Source organism: Lytechinus pictus, chromosome 2, assembly GCF_037042905.1.
Source record: "Lytechinus pictus isolate F3 Inbred chromosome 2, Lp3.0, whole genome shotgun sequence".
Classification (NCBI taxonomy): domain Eukaryota; kingdom Metazoa; phylum Echinodermata; class Echinoidea; order Temnopleuroida; family Toxopneustidae; genus Lytechinus; species Lytechinus pictus.
In genome coordinates this window covers 43,650,903-43,665,860 of record NC_087246.1, presented here as the reverse complement: position 1 = coordinate 43,665,860, position 14,958 = coordinate 43,650,903, and the positions used below count along the sequence as shown (strand labels likewise).

General features: G+C 41.1%; 1 protein-coding gene across 1 annotated transcript in view; it reads right to left on the bottom strand.

Annotated features, from left to right (window-relative positions):
- LOC129279324 (cystathionine gamma-synthase-like) overlaps positions 1-14,958 on the bottom strand; it is a 48,029-nt gene that overhangs the window by 1,060 nt on the left and 32,011 nt on the right. Inside the window, exons 4-5 of the mRNA XM_064094854.1 lie at positions 3,487-3,598; positions 453-566 (exon numbers count right to left, since the gene is read on the bottom strand). Coding sequence (XP_063950924.1) covers positions 453-566; positions 3,487-3,598 — 226 coding nt within the window. The remainder of the gene's footprint in view (positions 1-452; positions 567-3,486; positions 3,599-14,958) is intronic.

The following is a 14,958-nucleotide window of genomic DNA, read 5'->3' as shown; positions in this document are numbered from 1 at the left end:
TGTCACTGTGACCTTGACCTTTGACCTCAAAATCAATAGGCTTCCTGGGATTCATGCTAGTATAATACACACTATATTATGTGAGCCTAGGTTAAGTTAAAATAAAGTTATCGCATTTACAAGGACTTCAGAAGGGTATGATGAAAACATGTCACTGTGACCTTGACCTTTTGACATTTTGACCTCAAAATCAATAGGCTTCCTGGGATCAATGCTAGTATTATACACACCAAATTATATGAGCCTAGGTTAAGTTAAACTGAAGTTATCGCGTTTACAAAGACGGACGGACGGAGACAGACGGACGGATGTACAGACAGATGGACAGACACAGAGCGTGATACCATGATACATCCCGTAGGACGGGCATATAAACATTGCTTTCTGAGGTGCAAGGTATATTGTGGTTTATATTCTTATAAAGTGAAGTAAAAATCTACTTTCTTTCGTACCTTCGGGTGAGCTTCAAGAAACTTTGCGACCTGTAGTGCATTATCACTGTGTTTCTCCATCCGTATTGGTAGAGTACGGATTCCTCGTAGTAAGATAGAAGCAGTATAGGGAGACTTTAAAAAAAAGTACAATTGGTATACAATTTATAATTTCAACAACTGGAATGACTACTCCAAGAGCAAAATCAGCATGTACCAGAAAAGCAAGTGGAATAATTAGTTCATAGTTTAGCAAATCATAAGCTCAAATGGGAACCCAAGATTCTGATTAGATTCATATTTCATTAACAATCTATACAACAGTACCTGTCAAATTTTTTAGTACACCTGTATTAAGAACTAATTTCTCACAATCATGAAATGCCCAATCATTATCAGATATAAAGTGGTGCTAAAAAGTTAGTGAACCCCACCAGAAAATTAAACATGTTTAAAAGTGTTCAAATTCTACCACCTTTTAGAGATAAATTGTAAAGTCAAGTGATAGAATATTACATTCGATATAGTTTGTTTCTAGGGGCTCGCCGGATGTTGTAGTGATGTTTTCTATGTTTAACGCTCACCATGAAGGAGTGCATTTTCTAGTGGGGTTCACTAACTTTTAGCACCACTATATATCATATGTTAACATTTAGGTATCACCCAAAGAGTAAAGATTAATTGTACTCTACAAGCGGACACCATTTTCAACATTATAGGATATTTAAGAAGGCAGTCATGCATTAAAAAGGCAGCAATCTCCATATGTGTAATTTCAGCATACTTTAATTTTTTTTTTTTAGTTTGGAAATGTGTTCTTATTCTTTGCAATATTTTGTTCATGTTTTAGAAGAGCTTATCAGTATTTGTTCTGTTGAATATTGCACCTTCACTTAGAAAATGATTTGTGGCCCAGTGGATTAGTCTCCGGACTTTGAAACAGAGGGTCGTGGGTTCAAATCCCAGCCATGGCGTAGTTTCCTTCAGCAAGAAATTTATCCACATTGTGCTGCACTCAACCCAGGTGAGGTGAATGGGTACCTGGCAGGAATTTATTCCTTGAAATGCCACTGCGCTGTAAAAGGCTGCGGGGCTAAAGCCAGGGTAATAATATCCAAGTCCTTTGGAAGCGCATAGAGACATTATTTATAATGTGTTATGCGCTATACAAGAACTTACTATTATTATTATTACCTTGCCATATTCAATGATTTACATCATGGAAATATAAAGTAAATTCATCATTAACCCCTTTATTACTTCTTTGATCATCATAGAACATTTTCTTCTTTTACTCTAAAAAAATACATTTTTTGTGTAGGACAGTTTGTAAAAATAATAGTTTAAACTTGAAAAGTTCCAATTTTTGTCAATGAATGATGATTCATGTTAAGTACAGAATATCAGTCAGACCGCAGGTCCCTATGCTAATGAGCAAAAAGGCCAGATTCATCCAAATCATCTCGTGGCTGAATCCTCCTCCTTGCAAAATCTCGTGATTCGTGAGATTTTCTTTATCTTAGAATTCACCTGTTTTAACCTCAAGTTAAATGAAATATTATTGCATCCATCGGATAGAGTAAATGTTATTCTTTCATGAAGGTCATTTATTTTGTATACAATATTTTGATAAATAAGTAAATTTCTGGCCTGAAAATGTGCCTCAAAACTGTTTTCTTTTGCAAATTGCGGAAAACGTTTTATTTTGAGCCTCAATGATATATATATCACCATAAAGCTGAACTTCTGTACTTTCTCACAATGCCACTCTTGATATGTGGCACCTTTTAATCGGGTCAAGATCGCACTTTTCCCACCAAGGTACAAGACGAGATTTCTAAATTTTGTACTTGCATGAAATCCAGAGTTCTGATTGGCTGGATAAGGTTCACAGAACAACAGGCGCGGGTAATTTGAGGAGATTACCACATGGGAAGTGTGACCTTCCCTTGAACCCAGGCACTAGAACCGTTGGAATTTGCCAGTGTGTGGTCTCTTTGACCAATCAGAGTGCAGTATTCTTGTTTTCAAGCTGCTTTATATACTTGGCCAATGAAAAGTGTGATCTTGACCCGATTAAACCAATTCTTATTTTGAAACCTATACCATATTAAAGCATACATGTTCAACTTTATCATGATCTAAAAATCATTTGGGCTGAAACAAAAATAAAGTGTGAAAATAGCAGCGTTTGTCAGGTGAAAATAATTATTTTGTAGCATATTTCAGATCAAACTAAATAATTCTAGTCAATATTTCAAAATTGTGTGTACAAGTTTGGTGAAACTCATGCAGCTCTATCAGATCAAAGAATAAAAATTAAAATCAGTCAACAATTAAAGAAGAAGCATTTTATGTGAATTCTTAAAAATACGCATAAATTAGCATAAAAATTGTTGTAGTCAAAATTCTGTGAAGAAGTTTGGTGAACCTCATGAAGCTCTACCAGAAGGAAGCAAAAAAAATCAATATCAGTCAACAAGTATTAAAAGAAGCATTTTTGTTAATTTTAAAAAATGTGCATAAATTAGCATATTCAATGAGTTTCAATATTCTGAGTAAAACTTTTGAATCCCCCACCTAATGCTATCATAGAAAGCAAACAGAATTGAAATCGGACTTGATATGATGAAGAAGCATTTTGAAATTGTGGACGGACGACGGACGCCGCGGCATAAGCTAAGCCGGCCCTTGGGGCCGAATGAGCTAAAATTAACATCCTAGGAGCTGTTTTTAGTGAATTAGAGCAGAAGTATGAATCATGCATTAATTAGCAAACTAATTCATGTAAAAAAAATCTGATCATTTTGGAAAAATTTATGATACAGCCTTGCAGATTACATTCCACACTATTATCATGCCAATTTTCACAGGGTTCGCACAATCGACGGCCGAGATCTCAAGGGGGTAGATTCACCCCCCCCCCCCCGGCATTTCAACACCCAAAATACCCGGCCTGGTTAGGGTTAAGCAATACCCAAATTATGTCAGGATAAATATAATGCATAATATAAACATAATACTTGTGCTTAAATGTGATTTCATGAATGCTTACCATGATGTTGCCAGTAATCTTCTGATGCTCTGACAGATAGAAGAATAGATCTGGATCTGAGGTGCACATGGATCCTGCAAGCAAATCACTATGACCTCCAAGATACTTTGTGCTGATGGACAACAACAACAAACAAAAACAGGAAAAGGAGAGAAAATCATAGTATACAGCCAACTTTAATGCAATATGGACTATGAAAATACTTACCATTATTTTCTTATTTTATGAGATAACTGGATATATTCACTTGATTTGCTAGTTCATTATGATTAACTTGCGCGCCGAATAAAAGTACACAATTTTTCCTGCGAGCGCGCAGCATCTCCCTACGCACGCACTAACCCAAGATCATCACGCGAATTGGCATCCATTTCCTCTTATGAGCCTGAGCGCAAGACATGTTGCCACGCAAGGCGAGGGGCCGGTGGGAGGGTTCAAATGAATATATCCAGTTATCTCGTAAATAAGAAAATAACGGTTAGTATTTTCATAATTTACTGTCAATAACTGGGATATATTCATTTGATTTGCTAGACCAACACGGATTCAATGTGAAGGGAGGCCCCGGGGGGGCCACTTACATTGACGAGTGGATACCATGCACGACCAAAAAAACACGTAAAAAGGATGTCTTTTTCACGATAGGGCACGTTACGTACGTAACGTGATAAGGGTGTCAAAAACACAAAAAATAATGAAAAAGGGTATCTATTTCGCTAGGAAAATTACGTGTTTAGGGTCGAATTCGCGGGGATGATAAAACAAAATTAAAATGTTTTATAAAGGATGTCCTTTTTGCCCCAACACTTCGTGAACGTTTAGAGTCCGATTTGCGCGAGGTGTAGAAGGTGGGGTCGTACTAAACCAAATAAGGTAAAGCCGACGACCGAAGGACCCGTAACAATAAATCATTCTTGTACTTGTTTAGGGGTTCATTTCAGGGAATATTTGCGAAGAGTATCGTTTTGTTACCAATACTTGTTAAGGGTAGGGTTTCACACGCCAATACTTGTTAAGGGGCGCATTTTCAGAATATGGAAATTACGTGTTTAGGGTGCTTTTCGAGACCCCATGGTCGCGCATGGTATCCACTCGTGAATGGAAGTGGCCCCCCCGGGAGGGAGGCATGTCTAGACTAAAGTGCGCAAAAATAGGGAGATGAAGACACGAAGGCCGCTGCCTTAAAGACAGAGGAGGCAAATGATACCTCACACGACGGAAGGTCCTTTAAGTACAAGAAAGAGAAGGAATTAGGAGAGCGCCAAAAGGCAGTCCTCAAGATGTCGTCTACGACGATTCCATTGAAAAGAGCCCAAGAAGTAGCAATACTTTTAGTATCGTGGGCCCTCGGCCTAGTGTCAGAAGGAGAACATCACCATTAGCTGACTTGATCGTTTCAACAATCCAGCGTGAGATGATGTCTCGAGAAGCTGCCGCAAACAGCTCGCGCGACAATAAAAACAACTGGACAGAGTTGGGAATTGTCTAAAGGATGGCAAACAAAGACAAGGGTTGAAACAGGGAACCCACATTGTATGATCGAAAAACCGTTTCAAGGACCCGGACATCAGATCCTATTACCAGAAGTTAAGGGATCTGGAGGGAGTTAAGGAACTCCAATGGAACAAGTGCAAACGACTGGGTTTAGATAACAAGGCGTGGAAGTCACGCCTAATCTACGCCAATCCCGTCAAATGTCCGGGAGCGATGCATAAGTATGCAAAGCTACATACTGTATATGGTTACAGATAAACGGATACAAAGAGGGATCCCGACTGATAAACAGACGAAAGATACCCTGATTACCGACCCAAGAGGGAGTTAGTCAAGCATCAAGAACGACCGACATGCACCATGATGGACTGAAACATACGAGCTCGACGTTTGAGAAGAAACTCAAGAGTTTGTAAGATTCGGATTGAGGGTATTAATTATCCGTAACCGGAGGGATGATAATCGCCGAAGATCAATAAACGATCCGACTTTGTTGAAAAATTGACAAGAATCGTGATCGGAAGGACTGAAACTTGTACGGTTCAGTAAATGATCGATATATCAATCCGATAAGGCAAAGGCGGGGCTAATAAAAGCCAAGGTCGAGTCACCGGCTTAATAAAATTAAGCCAAGCCTAATACATTAACGCAGACGTAAGGAATGCGAGATATCTCAGATGCCCCCGCGTGGGGGAAGCGGCCAGAAGTGGATCTCTGCCTCATATGCGTGAGGACAGAAACATCTGCAGATTCTGATAGAGAGCTGTGGCAGGACGTTTCCAGCGGCCCGATAAGGACATGGAACGACAGAGAGTAAAGGTTGAAGTAAACCACTCGTAAGGCAGTCAATGTGTCGAGAAAAACGACCGAGTGCCATCCTGTCAATAAAAGAAAATTGCCACGGACCTGCTGTCTATGCGGAATAGAACAGTCTGGTCAAACAGCTCAACTGGGCGTGTCGGAGAATAAACACGGCTCACATCACGACATAAACATGTGTGATAGACCGTGCGGTCGAGAGAGGACCCCGGATCCCATCTCTCCCGTACTAAAATAGCACCCGCCCGAGGGTGCAGCGCCCGTGGCGGGAGAGGTGGGAGGTGGCTTGACCCAAGCCACCATCGGCGTGAGGGCCCATAAGGCTAGGCTGCAATGGATGTCCGCTGGACAGGGCAATCCCTAGCCGCAGCGAGTGTACGCCAGTGTACGAAAAAATGCCTCTATCATGACCTCATGTGTAAGCGACAATCAAGAGATGTCGGTCAAGAAGACGCTCTGAACCAACAGTCATCGCCAGACATGATACCTCAACAGTTACGTTCCCGACGGAATCGAGTGAGGTAACAACGGCCCTGTCCTATCAAGATTAGGGACGGAAACTGGCTAAGAGTGTCTAAGTCCTCGCTTGAAGAAATAAGCGAAGGAGTATGACGACGTGAAGAAAATAATCACCAATATTTCCCTAAGTCTGCGATGAGAACCAGTTGTTTACAAAAAACAACAGCCACACGCAAGGCCTGGTTTCTCTGGATTGCAACGGTGAGCACCCCCAGCGCCGGTTGCGGAAGCGTGGAACAATTCGATATCGGTAAGACAAAGAGTTCCGAAAGTTGCGGGGGGCGGCAAAACTGACGCCCTGCAATGGGGGATGAGAATCTAAGCTTCTAAAAAGAAGAGCTCCAGTGAAGTAATCACTTTCATGGAGGGACTCATCCACAGTCGGCCCGAGAGATAGCGGGTCGCGGTGAACGTGGGTAGACAGACATAAGTATACATACACACACGCTAACTTACACACATATATAAATATATATCTATATATATATATACATATGTATACATATATATACATACACATACATACATATATCAATCCACAATCACATCATCCTCGGTCGCGCAGTGACCATGGCCACAAACATAGCATGGATGGAGGATGAAAGCGGCCTGCGAGGCGACTCAAGTGTGCCGAGTGAAGAAGCTTCTAAATAAGAAGACAACTCGTCAAACGGGCACGGTGAATGCGTCGACCAGAGCTGCCAACCACACTTGAACAAAAATCCTATTATTTAACCCCAAAAATCCTATTTTTAGACAAAAAATCCTATTCATACCCATCGTGTACTTTCCTATCATACATCTCATTATTTTGCTGTGCCAACTGTAATTTTTACATGTATATTATGTATACGACAGGTTTGAATAGGATTAGGGGGGTAAATTCATAGGTTCGTCATTTTATAGTAACATAATTACATGCATGACTGATAAGTTACCTCATTTACATGTGGGACCCTGATGCAGCTGCTGATGTCTGGAAACATGACCTTACCAAGTTGGGTAAAATGATCCGCCGTTGCAAAGGGCAAGTTATGTTCTATAAAAAAATTCGCCATCAGCGTCTCCGCTCTGATAACAGAAAAATCTGTTTTTGTCCAAAATGTAGCAAGTGTTGTCACGTTTTTCATGGCTTCCACAGCTTGTCGATGCTTCTGCCGACTTAGGTGCAAGCTGATGTCCTTCGCACCGCCATGCGATATTGAGAAGTCACATGCACATGCCGTACATCGAGCGGTGTAATCGTTCTTCTTGCTGGCCACTATGCATGGCCACCTAGTCGTATATTCGGATAGGAATGTTTGTCTCCGTGATGATCCAGATCCTTTCGATGCCATGATGAATATTGCAGAATTTACTCTCTTTTTTCGTTGTTCACAATGATCACAGACAAAGCACGACGACGGTGCTCAAGACGAGTACGGGACCGGGGCCGGGGTCGAAGCAGTATTCCAGCCAGCCAGGCCAGCGCGCTAGTACCGTACCGGTAGCTATAGTGAATTTAGCTTCGCACCAAAGATGATAAAGCGCCGCGAGATTCGCACACAGTACATGCATAAGCATGCACACGCGCACACCTGAGTCCTGGATTGGCCATGGCTGCGCTAGCGGTGGGAACACGGTAACATCGTACTTGCCTTTTGTGCACACACACAACGTACGAGCGCGGTATTACGTACGTAATCATGTATGAAAATGCCAATGAGATATACACACACATAATACACGGATGCCCATAGCTATATTTTCGTAAAATCGTATTTTATTTAGAAAAATCGTAGTGTCGTATTATAAGTGAAAAATCGTACAGAATACGACAAAATCGTACTATTTGGCAGCTCTGGTCGACCGTAACCCACTTCAAACAAGGAGGAAGCGGCGGGAACACCCGCAAGCTTGACCCACATAGAGGGCAGTCTATCAGATAGACTGTTTGAACTCGACCGATGGCCTGGCGGCGGACAGTTTGGTGTGAACTCGCCGACCCGGCACGGTGGGTGCGCCCAGGAAGCAGGCATAGAAATGCCGACAAGAAAAGCCTTGGGCTTGAAACAAGCCTTGAACGCACGTACACAGACGACAATCTAATGAGATATACGGTTGTTACTTTCCTCCGAGGTGATGCTTACCCAACCGGGAAAGACTCGGGGAACAAGCTGCGAATGTCAACGGACGGCTCGCGGGCGTGATAGGTTGCCCTCTCGAAAACAGCCCAAAATTCTCACGAGAGAAGAAAGGCATGCGGTATGTAAGAAAGATTCAGCCACGAGATGATTTGGATGAATCTGGCCTTTTTGCTCATTAGCATAGGGACCTGCGGTCTGACTGTTTTCGGGCAAGTGAAATCTACATTCGGGCAAGTATTTTCCAACTATTTGAAAATTCACTTGCACGACTGGGCAAGTGCTTCAAAAAAAGTTATGTAGCACCCTGCTTACAGTCACACACAGTAACATCTGGTAGGGCAGAGTCAGCGTCTAAGTCAGTGAGAGTGTTCGATGGAAATGTACCTTCCTCGTGTGATGATCATCTATCTGCATTTACGCCATCATCTCCTTTAGAAATACAGAGAATCATAAGGAAGTCCCCTTCAAAGTCATGCTCTCTTGATCCTATACCAACTACAATTGTGAAGGAAAATGATGACTTGATGGCTCTGCTGTTCTCATGGATTGTAAATTCTTCCCTGCAGGAAGGAAAGTTCCCTGAAGCATTGAAACTTGCACATGTAACTCCTGTCCTGAAGAAGCCATCACTAGATTACCGTCCCATATCAAACCTACCTTTCCTTGCCAAAGTTGTTGAAAAGGTTGTTGCAAAGAGACTGACGACACATCTTCAAAACAACCTTCACGAGACTATGCAATCTGCCTATAAACCACTCCAGTGTCAAGACAGCTCTTCTTCGGATATCTGATGACATATTGAGAGCAGTTGACAACAAGAAAGCAGTGTTATCATCCTCTTGGCTCTGTCAGCAGCCTTTGACACGATAGATCATGATGTCCTTCTCCAGAGATTGCATGTTGACTTTAAGATTGATGCCACTGCCTTAGCATGGTTCCAGTCGTATCTCCACTGCAGACGACAATTGGTGAACATCAAAGCTACTTTTTTAGAGGAGACTCTCATGAAGTATGGTGTTCCGCAAGGTTCCGTCCTCGGACCGCTACTTTTTACTCTGTACACTGCACCTCTTGGTGATATTGTTCGTCATCGTGGATTGCAAGTTCACTTCTATGCAGACTATACAATTGTATTTGACCTTCGACCCAAGGGTGAGAGATGATGATGCGGATGCTATTTCACGTCTGACTACCTGCCTCGCAGAAATCAGGCAATGGATGGTACTGAATTTTGTCAAGCTGAATGATGACAAGACTGAATATCTAGTAATTTCTTCACCACATATGCGAAACAAGATTGTTCCACAAAATCTTCAAGTTGGCTGTGTGTCTGTCTCTCCTTCAGAGAATGCTCGTAATCTTGGTGTCTTCTTTGACGAGTGTATGAAGATGGACAAGCATATTTCCAAGGTGTGCCAGGCAACTTACTACCAGCTACGGAACATATCGGCTATAAGATCACTACTCACTTGTTCTGCAGCAGAAAGCCTTATTCATTCCTTAATCACCTCCAGGATTGACTTTCTGCTGTCTGCTGGCTGGTCTTCCTTCTACTATGCTGAACAGACTCCAAGGCGTACAGAATGCTGCTGCTCGCCTGCTAACTGGTACAAAGAAATATGACCACATCACCCCTATTCTCACAGAGTTGCATTGGCTACCAATTAAGTACAGGATCGAATTCAAAATCCTCCTTCTTACTTTCAAGGCTGTGCATGGTTTAGCTCCAGGATACGTGACCTCCCTTAAAGAACGCCGTGTACGTCCTGGCTTGCGCTCATCTGGTACTGGTGTCGCTCTTCATGTACCCATCACACACCTAAGGGGATTTGGAGACCGTGCCTTTTTTCTATTGCTCCACGCCTTTGGAACTCCCTCCCTTCTTCACCTCGTGAAATTGACAGCATATAACTCTTTAAACCATCTCTCAAAACTCACTTATTTCGGCAGATGTGTAGTGATTAACTTATTGGATGAGCCTGCGCCTATGAATGTTTTTGACAGATATATGGCGCAATATAAATGCTGTGGATCATCATCAATCTAACAAACTGAGGAAATGTTGAAATTCATAAACAAACTTAAAAACAGTCGTTTTATAGACATGACGAGATCAGTAACTATCTCTTTAACAAGGCAAAAGCGATTTTGTGTCTCGCCCACTTATGAAAACTAGAGATGCTCGGCGGGTCGCGCGGCCAAGCACGTGTATCTCCCGAACCCACCGCATCATCTGTCTGTGCGATATACAGAGCTCACACAGAAATTTGACAAATAAATACAATTATCATGGCGACAATGACCCTGCCAATATTTTGCCTGTGGGTACCAAATTTGATGACAATAATATGAGGTAGCAGCTTAACTCTGCAGAACCTAAAGTATTGTCCAGTATCACCTGTTGTGAATACAATTATAGAGTAATCTGGATATATTTTGAAAACCTAACCCTAAGACCCCCCACCAAAATGATAGACATCTTCACTTCACCTTCTAATATTGCTTCTGTGTGCCAACTGTTATGACAAACTGGAAAAAAAAGCAAAAGTTACAGGTTTTACCAAAATCTCTGCTATTCCACAAAAACTCATTACCATGGCAACGATGTCTCCGCCCACAGCAAAATCAATAGGCGGCCTCGCTATACCATACTCTACCTTCATGCCACATTCAAAGATGATTGGGGACGAAATGCAGCTGGTAGAGTGCTCACAAGGACTTCTCTGCTTTTCCACAAAAACTCTTGTTACCATGGCAACGATGTCTCCGCCCACAACAAAATCGATAGGCGGCTTTGCTTTACCATAATGGACCTTCATGCCACATTCAAAGATGATTGGAGAAGAAATGCAGCTGGTAGAGCGCTCACAAGGACATCTCTGCTATTTCCACAAAAAATCTTGTTACCATGGCAACGATGTCTCCGCCCACATTAAAATCAATAAGCGGCTATGTTTTACCATAATGGACCTTCATGCCACATTCAAAGATGATTCAAGAAGAAATGCAGCTGGTAGAGCGCTCACAAGGACATCTCTGCTATTTCCACAAAAACTCTTGTCACCAGCATGGCAACGATGTCTCTGCCCACACCAAAATCGATAGGCGGCTTCGCTATACCATACTCTACCTTCATGCCACATTTGAAGATGATCGGAGAAGAAATGCAGCTGATAGAACGCTCAAAGGAAATCTCTGCGGCGGCGGTGGACGCGGCCAACGAGGCCAAATCTACATGTAAGTATCCTCCGAACTCTGTTCGGGGGATACAATAACCAGAAATATCGTGATTTGCGAGGACACGCAACGAAATTGTATCGAAACTTCATTGTGAAATGACTGGGATGGAATAACACTTGTCATAAGAGTCTTGCACATAAACTTTAATGTTGACCTCAAAATGAACTTTGACCATACCATGTGACCTCCCAACACAATAGCATGCAGGTCCCCTAAGTACATCTACCATCCAAGTTTGGTTGAAAAGTGATTTACGGGACCTTGCAGAGTTATGTGTCATAAGAGAGTCTTGCACAGAAACTTAAACGTTGACCTGAAAATGAACTTGGACCTTATCATGTGACCTCCGACTGCAGCATGACATGCAGGTCTCATAACTACATCGACAATCCAAGTTTTGGTGAAAAGTGATTAACGGTTGCAGAGTTATGTGTCATAAGAGAGTCTTGCATGTAAACTTTAACGTTGACCTGAAAATGAACTTTTACCTTACCATGTGACCTCCGACTGCAGCATAACATGCAGGTCCCCCAAGTCCATCTACCATCCAAGTTTAGTTGAAAAGTGACTTACGGTTGCAGAGTTAGGTGTCATAAGAGAGTCTTGCATGTAAACTTTAACGTTGACCTGAAATGACCTTTGACCATACCATGTGACCTCCCAACACAATAGCATGCAGGTCCCCTAAGTACATCTACCATCCAAGTTTGGTTGAAAAGTGATTTACGGGACCTTGCAGAGTTATGTGTCATAAGAGAGTCTTGTTATAAACTTTAACGTTGAACTGAAAATTACCTTTGACCTTACCATGTGACCTCCAACTGCAGCATAAAATGCAGGTCCCCTATTCTACCATCCAAGTTTGGTTGAAAAGTGATTAACGGTTGCAGAGTTATGTGTCATAAGAGAGTCTTGCATGTAAACTTTAACGTTGACCTGAAAATGAACTTTTACCTTACCATGTGACCTCCGACTGCAGCATAACATGCAGGTCCCCCAAGTCCATCTACCATCCAAGTTTAGTTGAAAAGTGACTTACGGTTGCAGAGTTAGGTGTCATAAGAGAGTCTTGCATGTAAACTTTAACGTTGACCTGAAATGACCTTTGACCATACCATGTGACCTCCCAACACAATAGCATGCAGGTCCCCTAAGTACATCTACCATCCAAGTTTGGTTGAAAAGTGATTTACGGGACCTTGCAGAGTTATGTGTCATAAGAGAGTCTTGTTATAAACTTTAACGTTGAACTGAAAATTACCTTTGACCTTACCATGTGACCTCCAACTGCAGCATAAAATGCAGGTCCCCTATTCTACCATCCAAGTTTGGTTGAAAAGTGATTAACGGTTGCAGAGTTATGTGTCATAAGAGAGTCTTGCATGTAAACTTTAACGTTGACCTGAAAATGAACTTTTACCTTACCATGTGACCTCCGACTGCAGCATAATATGCAGGTCCCCCAAGTCCATCTACCATCCAAGTTTAGTTGAAAAGTGACTTACGGTTGCAGAGTTAGGTGTCATAAGAGAGTCTTGCATGTAAACTTTAACGTTGACCTGAAATGACCTTTGACCTTACCATGTGACCTTCAACTGCAGCATAACATGCAGGTCCCCAAAGTCCATCTACCATCCAAGTTTAGTTGAAAAGTGCCTTACGGTTGTGGAGTTATGTGTCATTAGGTTTGTGACGGACGGACGGACGACATTTGGATCCTTAAGTCTCGCCTTCACCTCTGGTGGGCGAGACAAAAAAATTATATTAACCATCATAACTAATACTGTTATTTTCGTTAGGGTTTAATTTTTGTGAATTTCCGATCAGCCACGAATTTGACAACACACGAAAAATATTGACACATTTATTACTTAGTGCCATATCCCCAACAAGCAAAGCTTTGCTATTGAAAACATCCTGTGAAGTGAAAAATATTGATTCACTCACTATAATATTACAATGTTTTTTCAATGAAATAATTTGATTTCATTGTCATCTGATTGACTCTATACACACGTATTGGCAGTGTTACGATACTGCATCAAATAACAATGAAAGTTTTAAATTTGATTTCCTTTTTTTTATTACAGGAAATACATGTGGATGAATCAATAAAAAAAAATAAAAAAACATCTTACATGTCTTAAAAACTTAGATGTGCAATCCAATGTAATATTATATCCAAATAAAAATCCAAGTTGGTTGGCGAAGATTCCGTAAATTAAAGTTCACAATGATGGCGATGATGAAACTGATGTTGAAGCACGATGAATAACAAGAGCCACTGTAACGAGTTGAAATGTCTGTGAAGACGATGTTGATGATGATTAACAGTCAATTTCAGCAATCCATGGGTTGAAAAGCGTGCATTAAAACAGGTTGATGATCTCGATGAAAACTGAGAATTCCTCTCTCAAAGTAACTGCAAACAATTCATTGATGGCGTAAATAATTCCACAGAAGATAAATATTCCAGGTGGAAATAAACTGAAACTCTGAGTTCTGATCTGATATGATGTGATGATGTCCTTGAAGAAACTGCCAGCTTATATACAACTTATTCACTATTCTGGAAGCTTCTAGTATTGTCTACAAAAAGAACATTCTGCCCATTTCTAGAGCAGGAAAATTTTAGAACATTCTTGAATGACCTCAGTGAAATTAACATGTAAACAAAATAGCTAATCCTATTGTTCTTTTCACTACCACCAATCCTATTGTTCTTTTCCACTGCCTGAGGAATCTATTGTCTGCCTTACTCTATTATTGTCTCTCTATTCAGAAATAAAAAAATTCCTTGGCCTATTAAAGAACATGCCTAACAAAGCTTTAGTGAGACATTCTGGAATATTCTTAATCATTCTATGCTATGAATATCCTTAAAGAGAAAATAACTACATAAATGAATGTAATTGCTCTTACAATTCTTATTATATATAACAGCAGCTATTTCCATATTGATAAGTCACATGACCAGAGCTTTTAAGGTGTATGATTCTGTTCACAAAATTCAACATTTTAGCATTTTCACCAGCTTTTTGAAAAATGAATCTAACAAAACACAAATTCCAAAGATTGTTTAAACCTATGGATTACAGATCAAACTGTGACATGATGAATTTTCAGATCTAAAGGTAAAAAAAAGTTAATTTTAAGCCACCTTTTTCCACACTATGTAACTGTTGTTACAGGGACATATTTATGTCCAAAAGACACATCAGCATGGGACTTTGAGGAGCATAGATTTGCACATGATTTGCTTCTATGAAATGCT